Source organism: Ambystoma mexicanum, chromosome 6q (assembly GCF_040938575.1).
Source record: "Ambystoma mexicanum isolate Mex_15411 chromosome 6q, UKY_AmexF1_1, whole genome shotgun sequence".
NCBI lineage: Eukaryota > Metazoa > Chordata > Amphibia > Caudata > Ambystomatidae > Ambystoma > Ambystoma mexicanum.
The window spans coordinates 355,809,598-355,823,572 of NC_090937.1; the positions used below are offsets into that span (position 1 = coordinate 355,809,598).

At 45.8% G+C, this 13,975-nt stretch overlaps 1 protein-coding gene across 1 annotated transcript in view; it reads left to right on the top strand.

The window, feature by feature from the left end:
- Window positions 1-13,975, top strand: part of PTGR1 (prostaglandin reductase 1) — a 316,150-nt gene that overhangs the window by 59,088 nt on the left and 243,087 nt on the right. The window contains exon 2 of the mRNA XM_069630845.1: window positions 13,849-13,964. Coding sequence (XP_069486946.1) covers window positions 13,859-13,964 — 106 coding nt within the window. The 5' untranslated portion in view covers window positions 13,849-13,858. The remainder of the gene's footprint in view (window positions 1-13,848; window positions 13,965-13,975) is intronic.

Genomic DNA, 13,975 nt, shown 5'->3' on the forward strand with positions numbered 1-13,975 from the left:
AGTAGGCTTTATTAGTTTGAATATGACATATATTATTTATATGGTAAATATGTGTTAATTACCTTTTATTATAAAGGAATTTGTGTATTTGATACAATGTATCTGGATAGCCGCGTGCGGCCGTTGGTTTCATTTTGGTGTCTTTCAAAAAGAAAATATGTATTATGCTCATACTTCCTGTTTCAGCTGAAGCAGTGGTGCAATGGTTGAATTTCGGACTACAGTCCATGAGGTTGTGAGTTCGAGGGAGCTCTCTAATTTATTTCTTCTTTAAAAATTTCTCGCGCTTGTAAACTCAGGTGTTTCTAGTGCATTAATCAACTCGCTCCCGGCGTGCGCGAGAGCAGTGTTGTTTACACTGTTCCCTCTTCATTTCGCCTGTTTGAATTCGTGCCCCTTGACAGATTTATGGTCACCTGGGGATTCCAGGTGCTGCAGGCTTTGGGTTCGGCCTGCCCCTGTGGCTTATGTTTGTAACAAAAGCCTCTGTTTCAGTACTGAGCCAAGTTAGCTCAAATATAGAGCTGCAGGTCTCCCATGCAGGAAGACCCGGGTTCGCGGCCGAGCAGCGCATGTTTATTTGTATATTTTAAGATTAGATATTTTAATTGTTATATTTTAAATAATTGTATTTTACAATGGAGGTATTTGATTGTCACCTTTTTTGCTCAGTTGAGCAGGGATTTCCTAATGGGCATTTGGTCGGTTCATGACTTCTTCAGAAAGATTATAGCACAAACATTTTAATAGTAAAAATGTGGTTTTGTTAAATGTTTGTAATTTCGTATCCCTGGTGACACAACACATTTCCTTACCTTTAGTGCTGGAAAGAAAGAATGTTTACTGATAGACTGTGGGTTTGTTAGGTCAAAGTCTGACCATCCAGCGCAAGAGCCCGATGCACTGCCAGTCTGCAGTTTTATTTTATTTTCTTTGTTTATTTATTCATTTACTTATTTCTTAAGTTATGTGCTTTGCCTTCACTGTAGGTGCCATAAGTTCGGTTTCAGGTTCAGCCTGATTCTATTGCGAGGTTACCCCCTCGTGTACTGCTGATTATCACACCCTGCTCGGGCGAGCAGTTGGAGGTGCACTTGCTCAGTGTATCCTACCTTCAACTTGACAGTTTTCTTTTGTTTGGGTTATCTTCCCTGGAAAGGTGCAGTCACCTGCTCGGTGGCAAGGTTGCCTGGGGTTTCTGCGAGGGGTCCCCTTGTATACGGCTGTGTCCACACCCTGCTAGGGTGAGCAGTTGAGGTACACTTGCTCAGTGTTTCCTCCCTTAAAGTGGGCAACTTGGGTAATTACCTTAACTGGCATGCACCATAACCTGCTCGGTTTCAGGCTCTGCCTGAGTTCTAATGCGAGGTTACCCCCTCATGTACTGCTGATTATCACGCCCTGCTCGGGCGAGCAGTTGGAGGTGCACTTGCTCAGTGTATTCCTTCCTTAAGGTCGGCAGCTTTGTTTAGGTGCTGCATATGGCTGACGCCATTGTTTGGTCTTGTAGGCGTGCAGTAACCTGCTCGGTTTCAGGCTTCGCCTTGTTCCTACTGCGAGGTGCTCCCTCGTGTACTATTGGTTGCCTCACCCTGCTGGGGTGAGCAGTTGAGGTGCACTTGCTCAGTGTACGCTTTGATAAACAATATGTTTAAGTGTTGACTAGAACACATTTGCGTTTTTTCAGAATTGTCAGTGGCCCAGAAAGCTCAGTGAGTATCAGCTTATATAAGGGCCGGGGATTCGGTCCCCTGTGAGGGCGTAACCCCTCTTCTTTGGATATTTTATATATATTTCATATATTATATATTCTTTATTTATTAAGTGCTTTAAAGAAAAGAGTGTGGAAGTGGTTGTAAACAGACCCATATGGGGTTGTACCTTCCTCTCTAACCATCTATCTGGTGTTATCATTCATCTTTTAGTTAAAAATTCTGTCACCCTTTACCTTAGTTAGTTTCAGGACAACTCAGTCCTTTCCTTAGGTTTTGATTCCCGACCTCAATTGCTCCACCCAATACCAGTGCTGATTAAGCTACAGTATTTTCTCTCAACATGAGGAAGAATAAAGATGATGCGTTATGCCTCTATTGAGGTCTGTAGGGCTTAAGGCTCTCTTTAGTGGGGACGTTTCTCCCCTACTTTTGTCCCATTGGACATTCCTTATTCTTTTGGTTTCTGGTGGAGACAGGGTCAGCTCGAGGGTAACCGTTCAGTTTTTTACATGACAAGTTGAGCAACCATGTTTTACTTGGATGGAGTGTTTGGAAACACTTGATGGTATCAGTTAGACGAGTTGCCAAATAATAACTTGCTGGCGCCTGCCTCATGTTTTTCCTCCCAAAGCTTGGCCTATGGTTCAGCTAACCGTCTAACAGTGTGTTGCAACTTCTCCTCTGCTCGAGGAGTACACGCAGGCTTCTGTACCCTCATGAGCGTTGCTTAACCTCTTTAGAGTGCTGTTTTCATATCCGTGCTGACCGTTCTGATACAGGTTCCTAATTTTGGAAAGGTCTACATCAGTCTTTTATCCTGCTGAGATCGATAAGTGAACACCTCACACCACACAACGCTCGTAGTAGTGTTAAGCACCACTCATATACCTGAGGGTTCGTAGTACTGTATAAGTACTGTTTTGCTATGGACAATGTGCTTAGTTTTTCCTTCCCCTGATTCCCTTAGTGGCCAGTCAGCCTCACATGAATACAGTGACTCAGACCTCAGGGTTTGAGGGGACAGTGGTCCCAGATTTCTTCTCAACCTTGCATTTACAGGGGATTGATAATTATCCAGAGTTCTTTCCCCCTCATTCCCCTTCCTGCCATCCTTGGGGGAGATTGCATCATAATATTACGCCTCTGGGAGTATCCAATGGTTTCAGTTTTCCTGCCATCCTTGGGGGAGATTGCATCATAATATTACACCTCTGGGAGTATCCAATGGTTTCAGTTTTTTCCTTTTTACAGGAGTTCTGGCGGGTGACCAGTGCAGACTCGCACTGAGCATTTCCCTCCCGTCTGTTACTTTCCTTTGTGCTAATCTCTGGTATTTCAATAAGTTAACTGGAGTCTGTCCAGTCAGGGGATTGGTTAGAGGCGCTAGTGGGTATTTATTTCTCTTAACGGTGTAAAGCGGGGCTTTAATGTGGTCCTCAGGGTAGTTTTCTTTCTGGATTGCAAGGTTTTTCCTTTGGATAAGTGGGGGAGGTTTCTCCTCTTTTGGGAAGGCTCAATATCCCTTGGTGGGATAGAGGGGTCTGGGAGTGATACTATCCCCCATCCACGTTATGACCCTCTATCACGATGCGTTCCAGAGTCTATACATTAACTTTCAGACGGTGTCTGCCGCTACGATTACCAGAGTGCTGGGATATATATTTGGTTGATGACTTGATTATCATAGTCACCTGCATGGCAGGTGGACCTTTGGGGTTTTCACAAGAGTTTGTTTGCAGTAAGGTGCCAGCTCAGGGTGCTGTGAGCTTCAAAGATCTGCAAATTGGCTGAAATATAGGTTGGACCTCTTCTGGTGTACACCTTCAGTTTAACCATTTAGTGATCAGTTCTTTGCAGTTTAGAGTCTTGCTAAGATTTTGGAAATTTGGTGTCCTCCTTCGGTTACTTTTGATCCGCTAGGGGATTTATCACCAGGGAGGAGGGATCAAGGTTCAAGCACCGGGCATACCTACAAAGGAGTTTAGATATCACTATAATGGTAGTGATTGGATGTCGGATACATTTTTTCTTCTTGCCAAGTTTGGCCTCTTAAGGATCAGGTTTATAATATCTGCCTTTTGTCATGGTAGCAGAGTCCTTCTTCAAGAGTTCGGGAGGTCTGAGGGTCTCCGTGTTGGCGGTTTGACGGGTTTAGCTTCTCAGGTGGGGCCCTCTCTTCCATTCTGCTTCTGCCTCCAGAAGACTTCCCTCCTTAGTATACACATATGTCTGAAGACAATTGTAGATTAATTCTATTGCTTTTCAGCTCCGCTCAGGATGGATTGTCCTATTACAAAATTTATAAAAATGATTTTTTACTCCCATTTTACCCTTTTGAAGATTTGTCTTTTCCTCTTGGTTCCCCAGTGTAGTTCTGTGACATGCCCTGTTTCTAATGCGATATCTTCCTTTAATGCATGGGATGGAACCTATAAGACTTTCACCCCGATGGGGTACTTTTCTTTATCTCCAGGAGAGCTAGGTGTTTGTTTTCATTGGTTTGCTTTCTAGGTCCCCAAAAATGGTACGAATTTAAGTGTTTTGAATATTTGATTGAACAACATAGGTGTTTATTTCAGATGGTTTTGTCCTAACCTATTAGTATAGGAAAACTTTGTTCAATGTTTTCCCCTCTTTTAACCAGTTGGTTTTGGTGGCCTGTAAGGAACGCTGGATTTGGCACATTCCTGTTTTTCTTGCAGTGGATTTGACTTTGCCTTATAAGACAGCTTTTCGGGCAACCTAGTCTTGGGCAATTCTCTGATTGGTCAACAGATTGATTTAATGAAAGCATTTAAAAAATGTTACCTTTCCTTTAATTTTATTATATTATCTATTATATTGGATCATTTTGTACTTACTAATGAGATGCAAGGGCTTTGAACTTGCATAATATGAGCCTCCTGTCTTGTCATAGAATGACTAATCCCCCACACTAACGTGAGATGGGGGTTTAGATTCTATTAAAGACAAGGAGGCGATTATTATCCCTCCCACCCACCCTGGATATGATATGATATGACAATTGTGATACGCATGTACACAGGTGGTTCAAGTGAGAACATTCTTTGGTTTGTTGTTCTTCCCAACCACCCACCCTTCTTGCTTGTTGTTCTTACAGGTACGAGTTGAGGTTCTGCTCAGGAGTGTGGATCGCAGTTACAAGTTCTGGAGTGCGTGATTTCGGGTGAGAAGTCCTATCCAGAAGAACTTCTTCATTGCTTCAGGCTGCGGAAAGGTTGAGATCTCCGGTTTCGCTGGATCCTTTTTCTCTGCGCTACGCAGTTCAACCGTTCCATTGGGCGTCTGGTGCAAGTCAGCTGCAGAAAGAGGGGTTGGCGTTAGAGTAATGGACATATATAAAGGAGGGTCCCTGCTCATTGGTCCCCTGCAGGGTATGACCTATCCTCCATGATGGTTTGGGGAGTTCCCCATGCATTGACATTGAACTTTATCTAGTTCTGTTGTTGAAACTTTTTTGTTTGTAAAAGTTTTTTCTTTGCTGCTGTGGTTTCAGAGTAAAGATTGTAATGCATAATAATCGCCTCCTTGTCTTTAATAGAATCTAAACCCCCATCTCACGTTAGTGTGGGGGATTAGTCATTGATGCCTACGGACAGTTTGGTGGCTGATGCTACCTGGCTTGTTGAGGTTACCAATAGCTACTTTATTGGGACATCAATTAACACCAACCCACGTTTAAAGATTAGGGGGGTAATTCATGGATTATTTGCGCCGAAAAAAACGGGATTTGTGCGCCATTCTGCCCGCAAATCCCTGTTTAACAAATGGGGATTTGCGGGCAGAATGGCACACAAATCCCGTTTTTTATCGGCACAAATAATCCATGAATTACCCCCTAAATGTGTTCCTGTAATCTGTAATTCACAGATGTTGGGTTGAGAGCAAACACGATTTATAGTTTTATTAAACTGCAGAAATACAATGCACTATTTTTGTGTTAAAAACCTGACTGTATTATTTTAGCTGCAATGATGGGCAAGTTTAAAAAAAATTTTGGGAACATGTTGAAACAGACATCTTTATTTACATATAATTAACACTGTTTTCCATTCAGCTAATCCGTGATTTTGCTCCAGTGCTGGCCCCAGGTCTTCCAGCATGAGATTTGTGCGCCCCGCCCCCCACCACAAATGCAGAACAGCTGGGGGCTAAGTTGTGGTGTTTGGCTCTTAAGTATTAGGCGAACAACAGAACTGAGCCTCCTACTTTTCTTTAAACTGTTTAATGCTAAATCCGGCGTGATTCTTTACAATGTGCCGAGCCATACCTTGCCTTCAGCTCAGTGTTATGTAAACTTAATTAGGGTGACCAGATTTAAAAAGTGAAAAACCGGGACAGGGCAATTATCATAAAAGTAGGACTAACTCTTGAAAGTGGCTGGCAAGGCACTACACTTCAGTAGCCGTTGGAGGAGAAGGGGGTTTTAAGTGTTACTGTTGAAATAAACACATATTTTAATTTATTTATCATAAACTAACACTATCTTAAGTTGTAAAATGCATAATTTCTTCTGTGTCAGATTGTGCATTCCTGCCTCCAGGCCACGAAGACCGACTACCAAAAACCGGGACCACTGCAGTTTCCAATGGAAACATAATCTTGAGAAAGGGGGACAGAGCACCAAAAACCGGGACAGTCCCGGAAAACCCGGGACGTCTGGTCACCCTAACTTAATACCGTGGCATTGAACTGCTGAAGGCAGGGTGTCCTCATACTGCGCACCCACTAAGCCGGCGCTGCTTTGCTATATGCTGGCAGTCGGACCGGGAGAAGAAAAAAAAAGACGCGCGTGGTGCGTCCTTTTTTTATTTATTTAATGGAAGCAGTGGGCGAGCAACCGGTGGGGCTCGTGGCTGGCCACTGCTTTTGGCGGGCACGACGCCGAGAGAGAGGTCAGGCCAGAGCCCCAGGTAGGGCTCGGGCTCGCCCAGCTCTGGCTTGTACACTACTTATGTGCAGGTCTCAAGTCGAGGGTCCACGCAGGGGGACGGAATCCACCCACTTTATTCAGAGGGGGGACTCGGTCCCCCCAGCTAAAATGAGAAACATTGAATGTTCTCTTTGAATTTCTGAATTAAAGCTGACCTCAGGGATCAAACTGCAGTCAGCAGATTTGTAGGCCGGACACTCCACCACTGCACTATATAACTTGATGAAAAATAACAAACAACTAAAGGAGAAATATCCCATTTCGGTAGTGCAAGCCCCAGGGAAAACATTTGTATTGGTTCTTGGAGTTTAAAACATGTACACCTTTTAAAGTTTTCAAAAACACCATTAGAAGAAAATATCCTCTCTTGGTTTTGTGTGTGTTGATTTCAAGGTCAAACAAGTTTATTCGGATGTGTAAAAACAACCATTAAACGACAAAATACACATTATAGCACAAATCCAGGTTACAGTTTGAACAATCCATCAAACCCAAAATAAACAAGATCAGAACACATAAAAGGAAATGCAATCTTTGCACCATAACCCGACACCATAGATCAAAAGGTGTTTATAGTGAAAAAAGGAGTCAACCCCAATGACCCCATTACGTTACACAAGGTCCCTTAACTTGACCAAATGGTCACAAGAATAATAGTCCGCTCTTAACACTCAGACGCGGCCCCCCACAGGCCTTTTACCCAGAGGAGTACAGTTCGCTCCCGACAGGACAGTACAGTGTGTGACAGTTCCAAGTGGGGCTACAGCTCCCAAATAGGGGCACGAGCTGATTGTGATCCCACTATATGGGGCCCGCACATAACCCCCAGATCTTCTCATAACTTCCCTGACCATTTGACCATTCCTGAAGACAATTTTAACAGAGTCAGAGGAGTTTATACCTTCGCCTACCAGTCTAACGCACCCCACCAACGCTTCCCTGGTCACAAAGGGACAGTTCCCGACAGAACGCAGCCAGTGAAGACATTTGTTAGAGAGGGCATCCCTTGGTTCACGCCTGCCCAAAGGCAACTTAGGTACCCCATGCAGGAAAACCATAGCAGTTCTTTCCCCCCCATGGACAGGACTCTTGGAGCAGCGCCCCCTTGAACAGAAGCCACGTGCTCCGTTCCCTCTCTCCCTAGGAGGATTGATTGTCAGGACGTTTGGGGGATTCTCCCCCATCACAATTGGTTCGATGCTCCCAGTGGGGTGTCCCCTCTCTGCATTAGGGTGCATCAGCTGGACATCCCGAGTAGGGCTCATTGATGCATTGGCGGTCCGTTCGCGGGGTGGGATAATTGAAGGTAGCTGGGGGGGGTTGAGTCCCTTGCCATCTGGGGGCAAACTGGAAGACTCCCCCGGCGGGTCCCCACCACCCTTCCTCTCCCCTCTTATTCCCCGGGCATCAATCAGAACCAAAAGCAATTTCTTAATAATTGCAATTTCAGAAAGCACTTGAGCACAGGAGCAACAGCTGATAGTATGTAGTGGAGCGATGGAGGAATAGCTTCCATGGGTGGCAGGTTCGGGAGCCCTGAAAGGGGTTGGATGAGAAAAGGAGCAGGACCCTGAGATCGATGCTAGTAAAGTCTCGCTCCATGAGCTACAGGTGGAGATAGGCGGGAGATTATCTTCAGTTGTTCCAGTAGTTTCTATGTCCAATAGACCCAAAGTGGTAGCAGCTGTGGCTGGGGGTGAGTAGACGAAAATAGGGCCCGAAGTAGGTAAGAGAACAGGTGGCAAGTGTGGGCTTACAGTGGGCGAGCTCAGTTGGGGGGTGGCAGAAACAACAGGTGCCAGGGATGCAAAAGGAAGAGCTGACACATCACCAACCCCCCCTATCCCTGTGCCAGAGGCATTGGCCGGAGGCATGGCTTCGGAGTTCCCAGAAACGGTAGGCAGAGATTCTTGACAGACAGTGTCTTCGAGCTTCTGAGTTGGGAGGGTTCCTTTACGGCTCTGCATTGGGGAGTTAGCCAGATTACTGGAAGGCCCCCCCCCGCATTCCGTTCCTGGGGTGGGTGCTTTCGTGTCCTCCACGGTATATATAGGCTCTCGGTATACAGAGTCAGTGTCAGAACATAAGGAGGCCGCGGAATGGGGCTTAGCTGTGGGCCTAGATTTTTCGGTTGCACCCTGATGTCTACTTCTCTTGATGACCAGAAGTTTTCTTGCTAGTGTATACTCGGGGGCTTTGGGCTGGGACCCAGAGGACTCAGAGCAAGACGTGGGCAGGGTAGATGACGTGGTAGATGGCAGGGATGGCAGGGAGCCAGCCGATTTCGTAGCCGGTTTCCTTGGCGCAGCATGACCTCTAAAGGACCTCAGGGACTTTATTAGGGACATGACGGAGCCCCTCAGGACTGACCAGTAGAGGACTGTGCTGATGTCCCGGGTCCGGCCCCCCAGCAGGTTTTCACGGACTCTACGCCGTTAAGTAAGAAGACACCAGCAGGCCCAGGCCCAGGCGCAAAACGCTTGTCTGCACTTACTTTTCTTGTCGCCCCCGACCGATGGCCAATACAAGGAGTGCCTCCCTCCACGTGCGCCGAACACCAGCGGTGCCAAACACCGCGCCCTTGCCCCGCCGCGGGCTTCACCGCTGCGGGGCTCGAAGCGCCGAGAAATGTCCAGGGGGCGTGGCCTCCACCAGGAAGGGGAACGTCCCTCCAGGGACCCAGCACCAGCGGCGCCAAACACCGCGCCCTTGCCCCGCCGCGGGCTTCACCGCTGCGGGGCTCGAAGCGCCGAGAAATGTCCAGGGGGCGTGGCCTCCACCAGGAAGGGGAACGTCCCTCCAGGGACCCAGCACCAGCGGCGCCAAACACCGCGCCCTTGCCCCGCCGCGGGCTTCACCGCTGCGGGGCTCGAAGCGCCGAGAAATGTCCAGGGGGCGTGGCCTCCACCAGGAAGGGGAACGTCCCTCCAGGGACCCAGCACCAGCGGCGCCAAACACCGCGCCCTTGCCCCGCCGCGGGCTTCACCGCTGCGGGGCTCGAAGCGCCGAGAAATGTCCAGGGGGCGTGGCCTCCACCAGGAAGGGGAACGTCCCTCCAGGGACCCAGCACCAGCGGCGCCAAACACCGCGCCCTTGCCCCGCCGCGGGCTTCACCGCTGCGGGGCTCGAAGCGCCGAGAAATGTCCAGGGGGCGTGTGTTGATTTCATGAAAGGCAAATGCCATTCTTCCTGTTCAATTTGGGTGGTTATGCAAAGCCAATTTAATGAAATGTGTATATTTCACCTTGATATGCTAATTTCTGTCTGTCACATCCCATTGCGCTTGTTGATGAGTCCCCCACTTTAATTTTTAGGACTTGACCCCTGCTTATGTGTGGACCTGCCTATGACCCCATGCCAGCTTTGCTGCATCCTAGAATGCAAGAGTCCTAAGAGTCATATTGCCAAGGATGAGCCATCCCTGTAGGTTGCCTGATCCACTGGAGTTTCGGAAGAGCAAGAAACTGAAATCCAATTCTGATGGTGGCCAGATGCATGGCTACTCAATCTGCGAGGGCCAATACCAATTAGGCATTCAGGATTTCCAAAAATAGAAATCACGAGATTCATTTCCATACAGTGCAATGGAGTCTTAAACCTTTGTAAATTCACTGGCTGTACTTGATGCCTCCCCGGTGTGGCTCATGAGGGACACGCTCTGACTGTAGGCTTTCAATCAAAAAGACTAGCTTCATAACCTGTTAAGTTTGAGGTAGTCAGTCCCTATGTTTGCTTGCTGCATTTGTTTTTTAATCGTGATATTTTCAAGGTTTATTTGGTTAGTTGTGGACTTTGTTCATTTTCTTAAACGGACTGGCGTGCTTTTCGATTGTTTGTTAGTGTTCTCATCTCTTAGCCGTGTCGGCTAGTGAATTTATTAGCTTGTGTGGCACATGTTTGTGCCGAATATGCAGGAAAAACGGAAAACACCTCGGGAGGCAAACAGAGGTCAAGGGAGTTCTTCCCAGAGAAAAGCTTTGAAATAATGGGTATAAATGGTACATTTTACAGCACTTTCTTCGAAAATTGTGTCAAAATCCAGGCAGTTTGCAGTTGGTTTTGTATGGTAGCACATTAAAAATGTAATAAATACAAGTCGCAAACAGTGCACACAAATATTTTTCAATGCATTTTTATCATGCCTTTGCCCACAACATATGGCAGTAAATAAATGTTCATGTTGGCAGCGCCAATACATGTACATAACAAGGACTAACAGCCAGTAAAGTATGCCATAACACAAACTAACAACATAGCACAGTGTACCATGTTATCACACCTATGTTTGCTTTTACTGTTGATGCCCATAAAAAGATGCTATCGCACATACGCAATATATGTTCGAACTGGAGCATCCAATGTAATCCAGTATAGCCACGTAATAACACCTATCATGTTTGCTTTACCCTTGATGCACATTAAACATACTTGATTGTGCATCAAGGGTAAATAAAAAAGAAGTGAAGTTTTATTTCGTGGCTAGACTGGCCTTCATTCAATGTATGCCAGTCTCACCACGTAGCAACATTTATCATTGGTATTACCCAAATTGGTCGTTTCTAATTGACCGTATGGTACAACTGGCCGAATTCAGCTCGTACCATTTGCTCATTTGGAAACAATCAATTTGGGCAATCACTACCAAACATGGAGAGTGTGGGTTGTGGGGGTGTCCCCCCGCTCACTATGTTTGATAGTGATTGCCTTTGCCTTTGGGGGTAGCAGGGATGGCCCCTGCTTCCGGAGGTTTGAACGCAGGGGACAAAGAAAAAAAAAAGCAGACCCTGCAGCGCCAGATCGGACCTGCGTAGGTGGGACGGATCAGACGCCGAAGGGTCACGACATGCACTGAGGGCAAGAAGTTAAGTAGGGTGGGGGGGTAGGTGGAGAATTTAGGGCAGTTTTGGCAACGGCAATATTGGCTTTGTGGCCGAATTGACCACGGTCAATTAGCTACGAACAATTGTGCCACGGCCAGAACGTATACATCCTTATCATGTTTGCTTTACCCTTGATGCCAGGTAAAAAATGCCATGCACATTAAGTACCAGTCTTCATATACTTGTGGGGTACAATGCCATGCCCTCAGTAGTCCCCACCCCTACATCTAGCACGGTCATTGGATTTAGGGGTGGGGTTGGTACAAACATACTGACACACAGCACGTTCACCCGCTCATTCATACATCATTCAAATAACTCCATGCATGCAAGCATTGCTGCTAGGTTGACATTGATTTATAGTTGTCCCTTGGTATATTGCTCCTGGATTGCCCCAGATTAATGGTTTTCCACACTGTCTTGCCCACTGTATACTGCTCTCTATAATGTGTGTCTGTGAATGTGAGCCATATGTGCAATTGCTGTGTTTGTATGTGCATGGTGAATAGGGCAGGCCTTAGTTGGGATTAATTGTCCAGCATGTGAGCATGTGGGTGTAGTGGGGGTTTCATTTTGCATAGTGTGAAAAGTGACAGTATTGGTGGGTTGTAACAGGAGCAAATATTGGAGTTTTGGGGAAAAGCCAAGATGAGTGTCTTCTTATAGGGATACATACTGGCATTTGTGGGCAGTGCCTTGACAAGACATGGGCAAACACTGTCATTTCTGGGCAAAGCCAACACAATTGGGTTCTGACAGGGGCAAATGTAATGGGATTTGTGGGCTAATCCTTCATGACCGTGTTCTTATTGGGGCAAATACTGCCAATTTCGTGCAAAACCGTTCACAGAATATGTTCCTGCAGGAGTACATACTGCAATTTTTGCAAAGCCATATAAAGTGTGTTTTTTTATTTTTAGGGACAGTACTGGTCATGTTGACCAAAGCCAACGTGCGTGTGTTTTTGCAATAGCAGTACTGTCATTATTTCACAGAGGCCAGATACGTGTGTTTCTTACAGAGGCAGTACTAGCATGGTTGTGCAAAGGCATTATGGTGTAATCTTGCAGTGGCACTAGAGGCCTTATTGGTCAAAGCCATCATGAGTGTGTATTTTCGGTTACATTACTGCCATTACCGGGCAAAGCCAAATTAAGTGTGTTCTAACAAAGGCAGGAATAGCCTTATTGGAAAAAGCCTTCAAGAGTGTGCTCCTAGAGTCGCATTACTGGGTGATGCAAAGATGAGTGTGTTCTTACAGCGGTAGTACTGTCCTTTATCAGCACAGCCATTATAGCTGTGTTCTTACAGTTGCAGAATTGCTAATGTTGGGTAAATCCAACACTAATGTTGTCTTACACTAGCAGTAGTGGCCCTGTATGCTCCTGTGTACTGCTGGCAACCTGGCCTCTCTTGCATGTATTCATGATACCCTCAGAACTGGATCTATATAGGTTTTTCCAAATGTTTTTCAAAGTGTACTGAAAATGCACCATTTTAACTCATTATTTTAAGAACATTTCTTGGAGGAGGGAGACGACCCCTGATCCCTCATTTGTTTGAGAAAGCTCACTATGATCAGTCACTAATGATCGGTGCTGGAAAATAGCTATGACCTCTTTCCCCATTGCAAAAATTCAGCAGTCACTACCAAGACCATACAAAGTTAGGTAAAAGAAAGCGACAATAGGATTTGTGACAGTGATTTGCCTGATAAAATGTACAGTTCTAGGTTAGTCCTGACTTTCAAGAGGTATACCTCACCTGAGAGTGCAGATGGCAAAGATTTCTGCCACTCGTCAAGTCCTCTATGGCTGTCTTTTAGGTCTTTTAGGCTGACAGCGTGCATATACTCTAAATGCTCTGATGATTTCTGGCTTCTGTGACCCAAGCAGTCTAATTATACCTGCATGCAAAAAGTGCCCCCACAGAAATGACACACCTTGTGTGTGAACGATTTCTAGGCGAGATCTAAAAACCTCAACACAATCCTTTCAGTAAATCAATGAATAGCTTGTGTAAAACAGAACAATTACATATTGGTAATCTCATCTACTCCGAAAACCAATCATGCAAACATTCTAGTTCTCCATAGGACTGCTATATGATCGGGATAATGGAAAGTAGGTGTATTACTATTGCCACCCATGTAATTTGTGAACTGTCCAATGGTCTCTATAAATAAATATTTTTGAAGTTTATGTAATGACTATTATACTCCCCATGTGTGTTATTTGTGTGATGTGCATGCATTGTGTAGGCCCTCTAGTTGCTCTAGTAACATCATGTTTTACCCCAGATTGTACAAGATGGTGGTATCCAAGTCGTGGCTGCTGATCAAGCACTTTGAAGGCTTTCCTAAAAGTTCTGATTTTAAACTGGTGGAGAGGGAGCTGCCAAAGATAAAAAATGGAGGTAAGGAAATG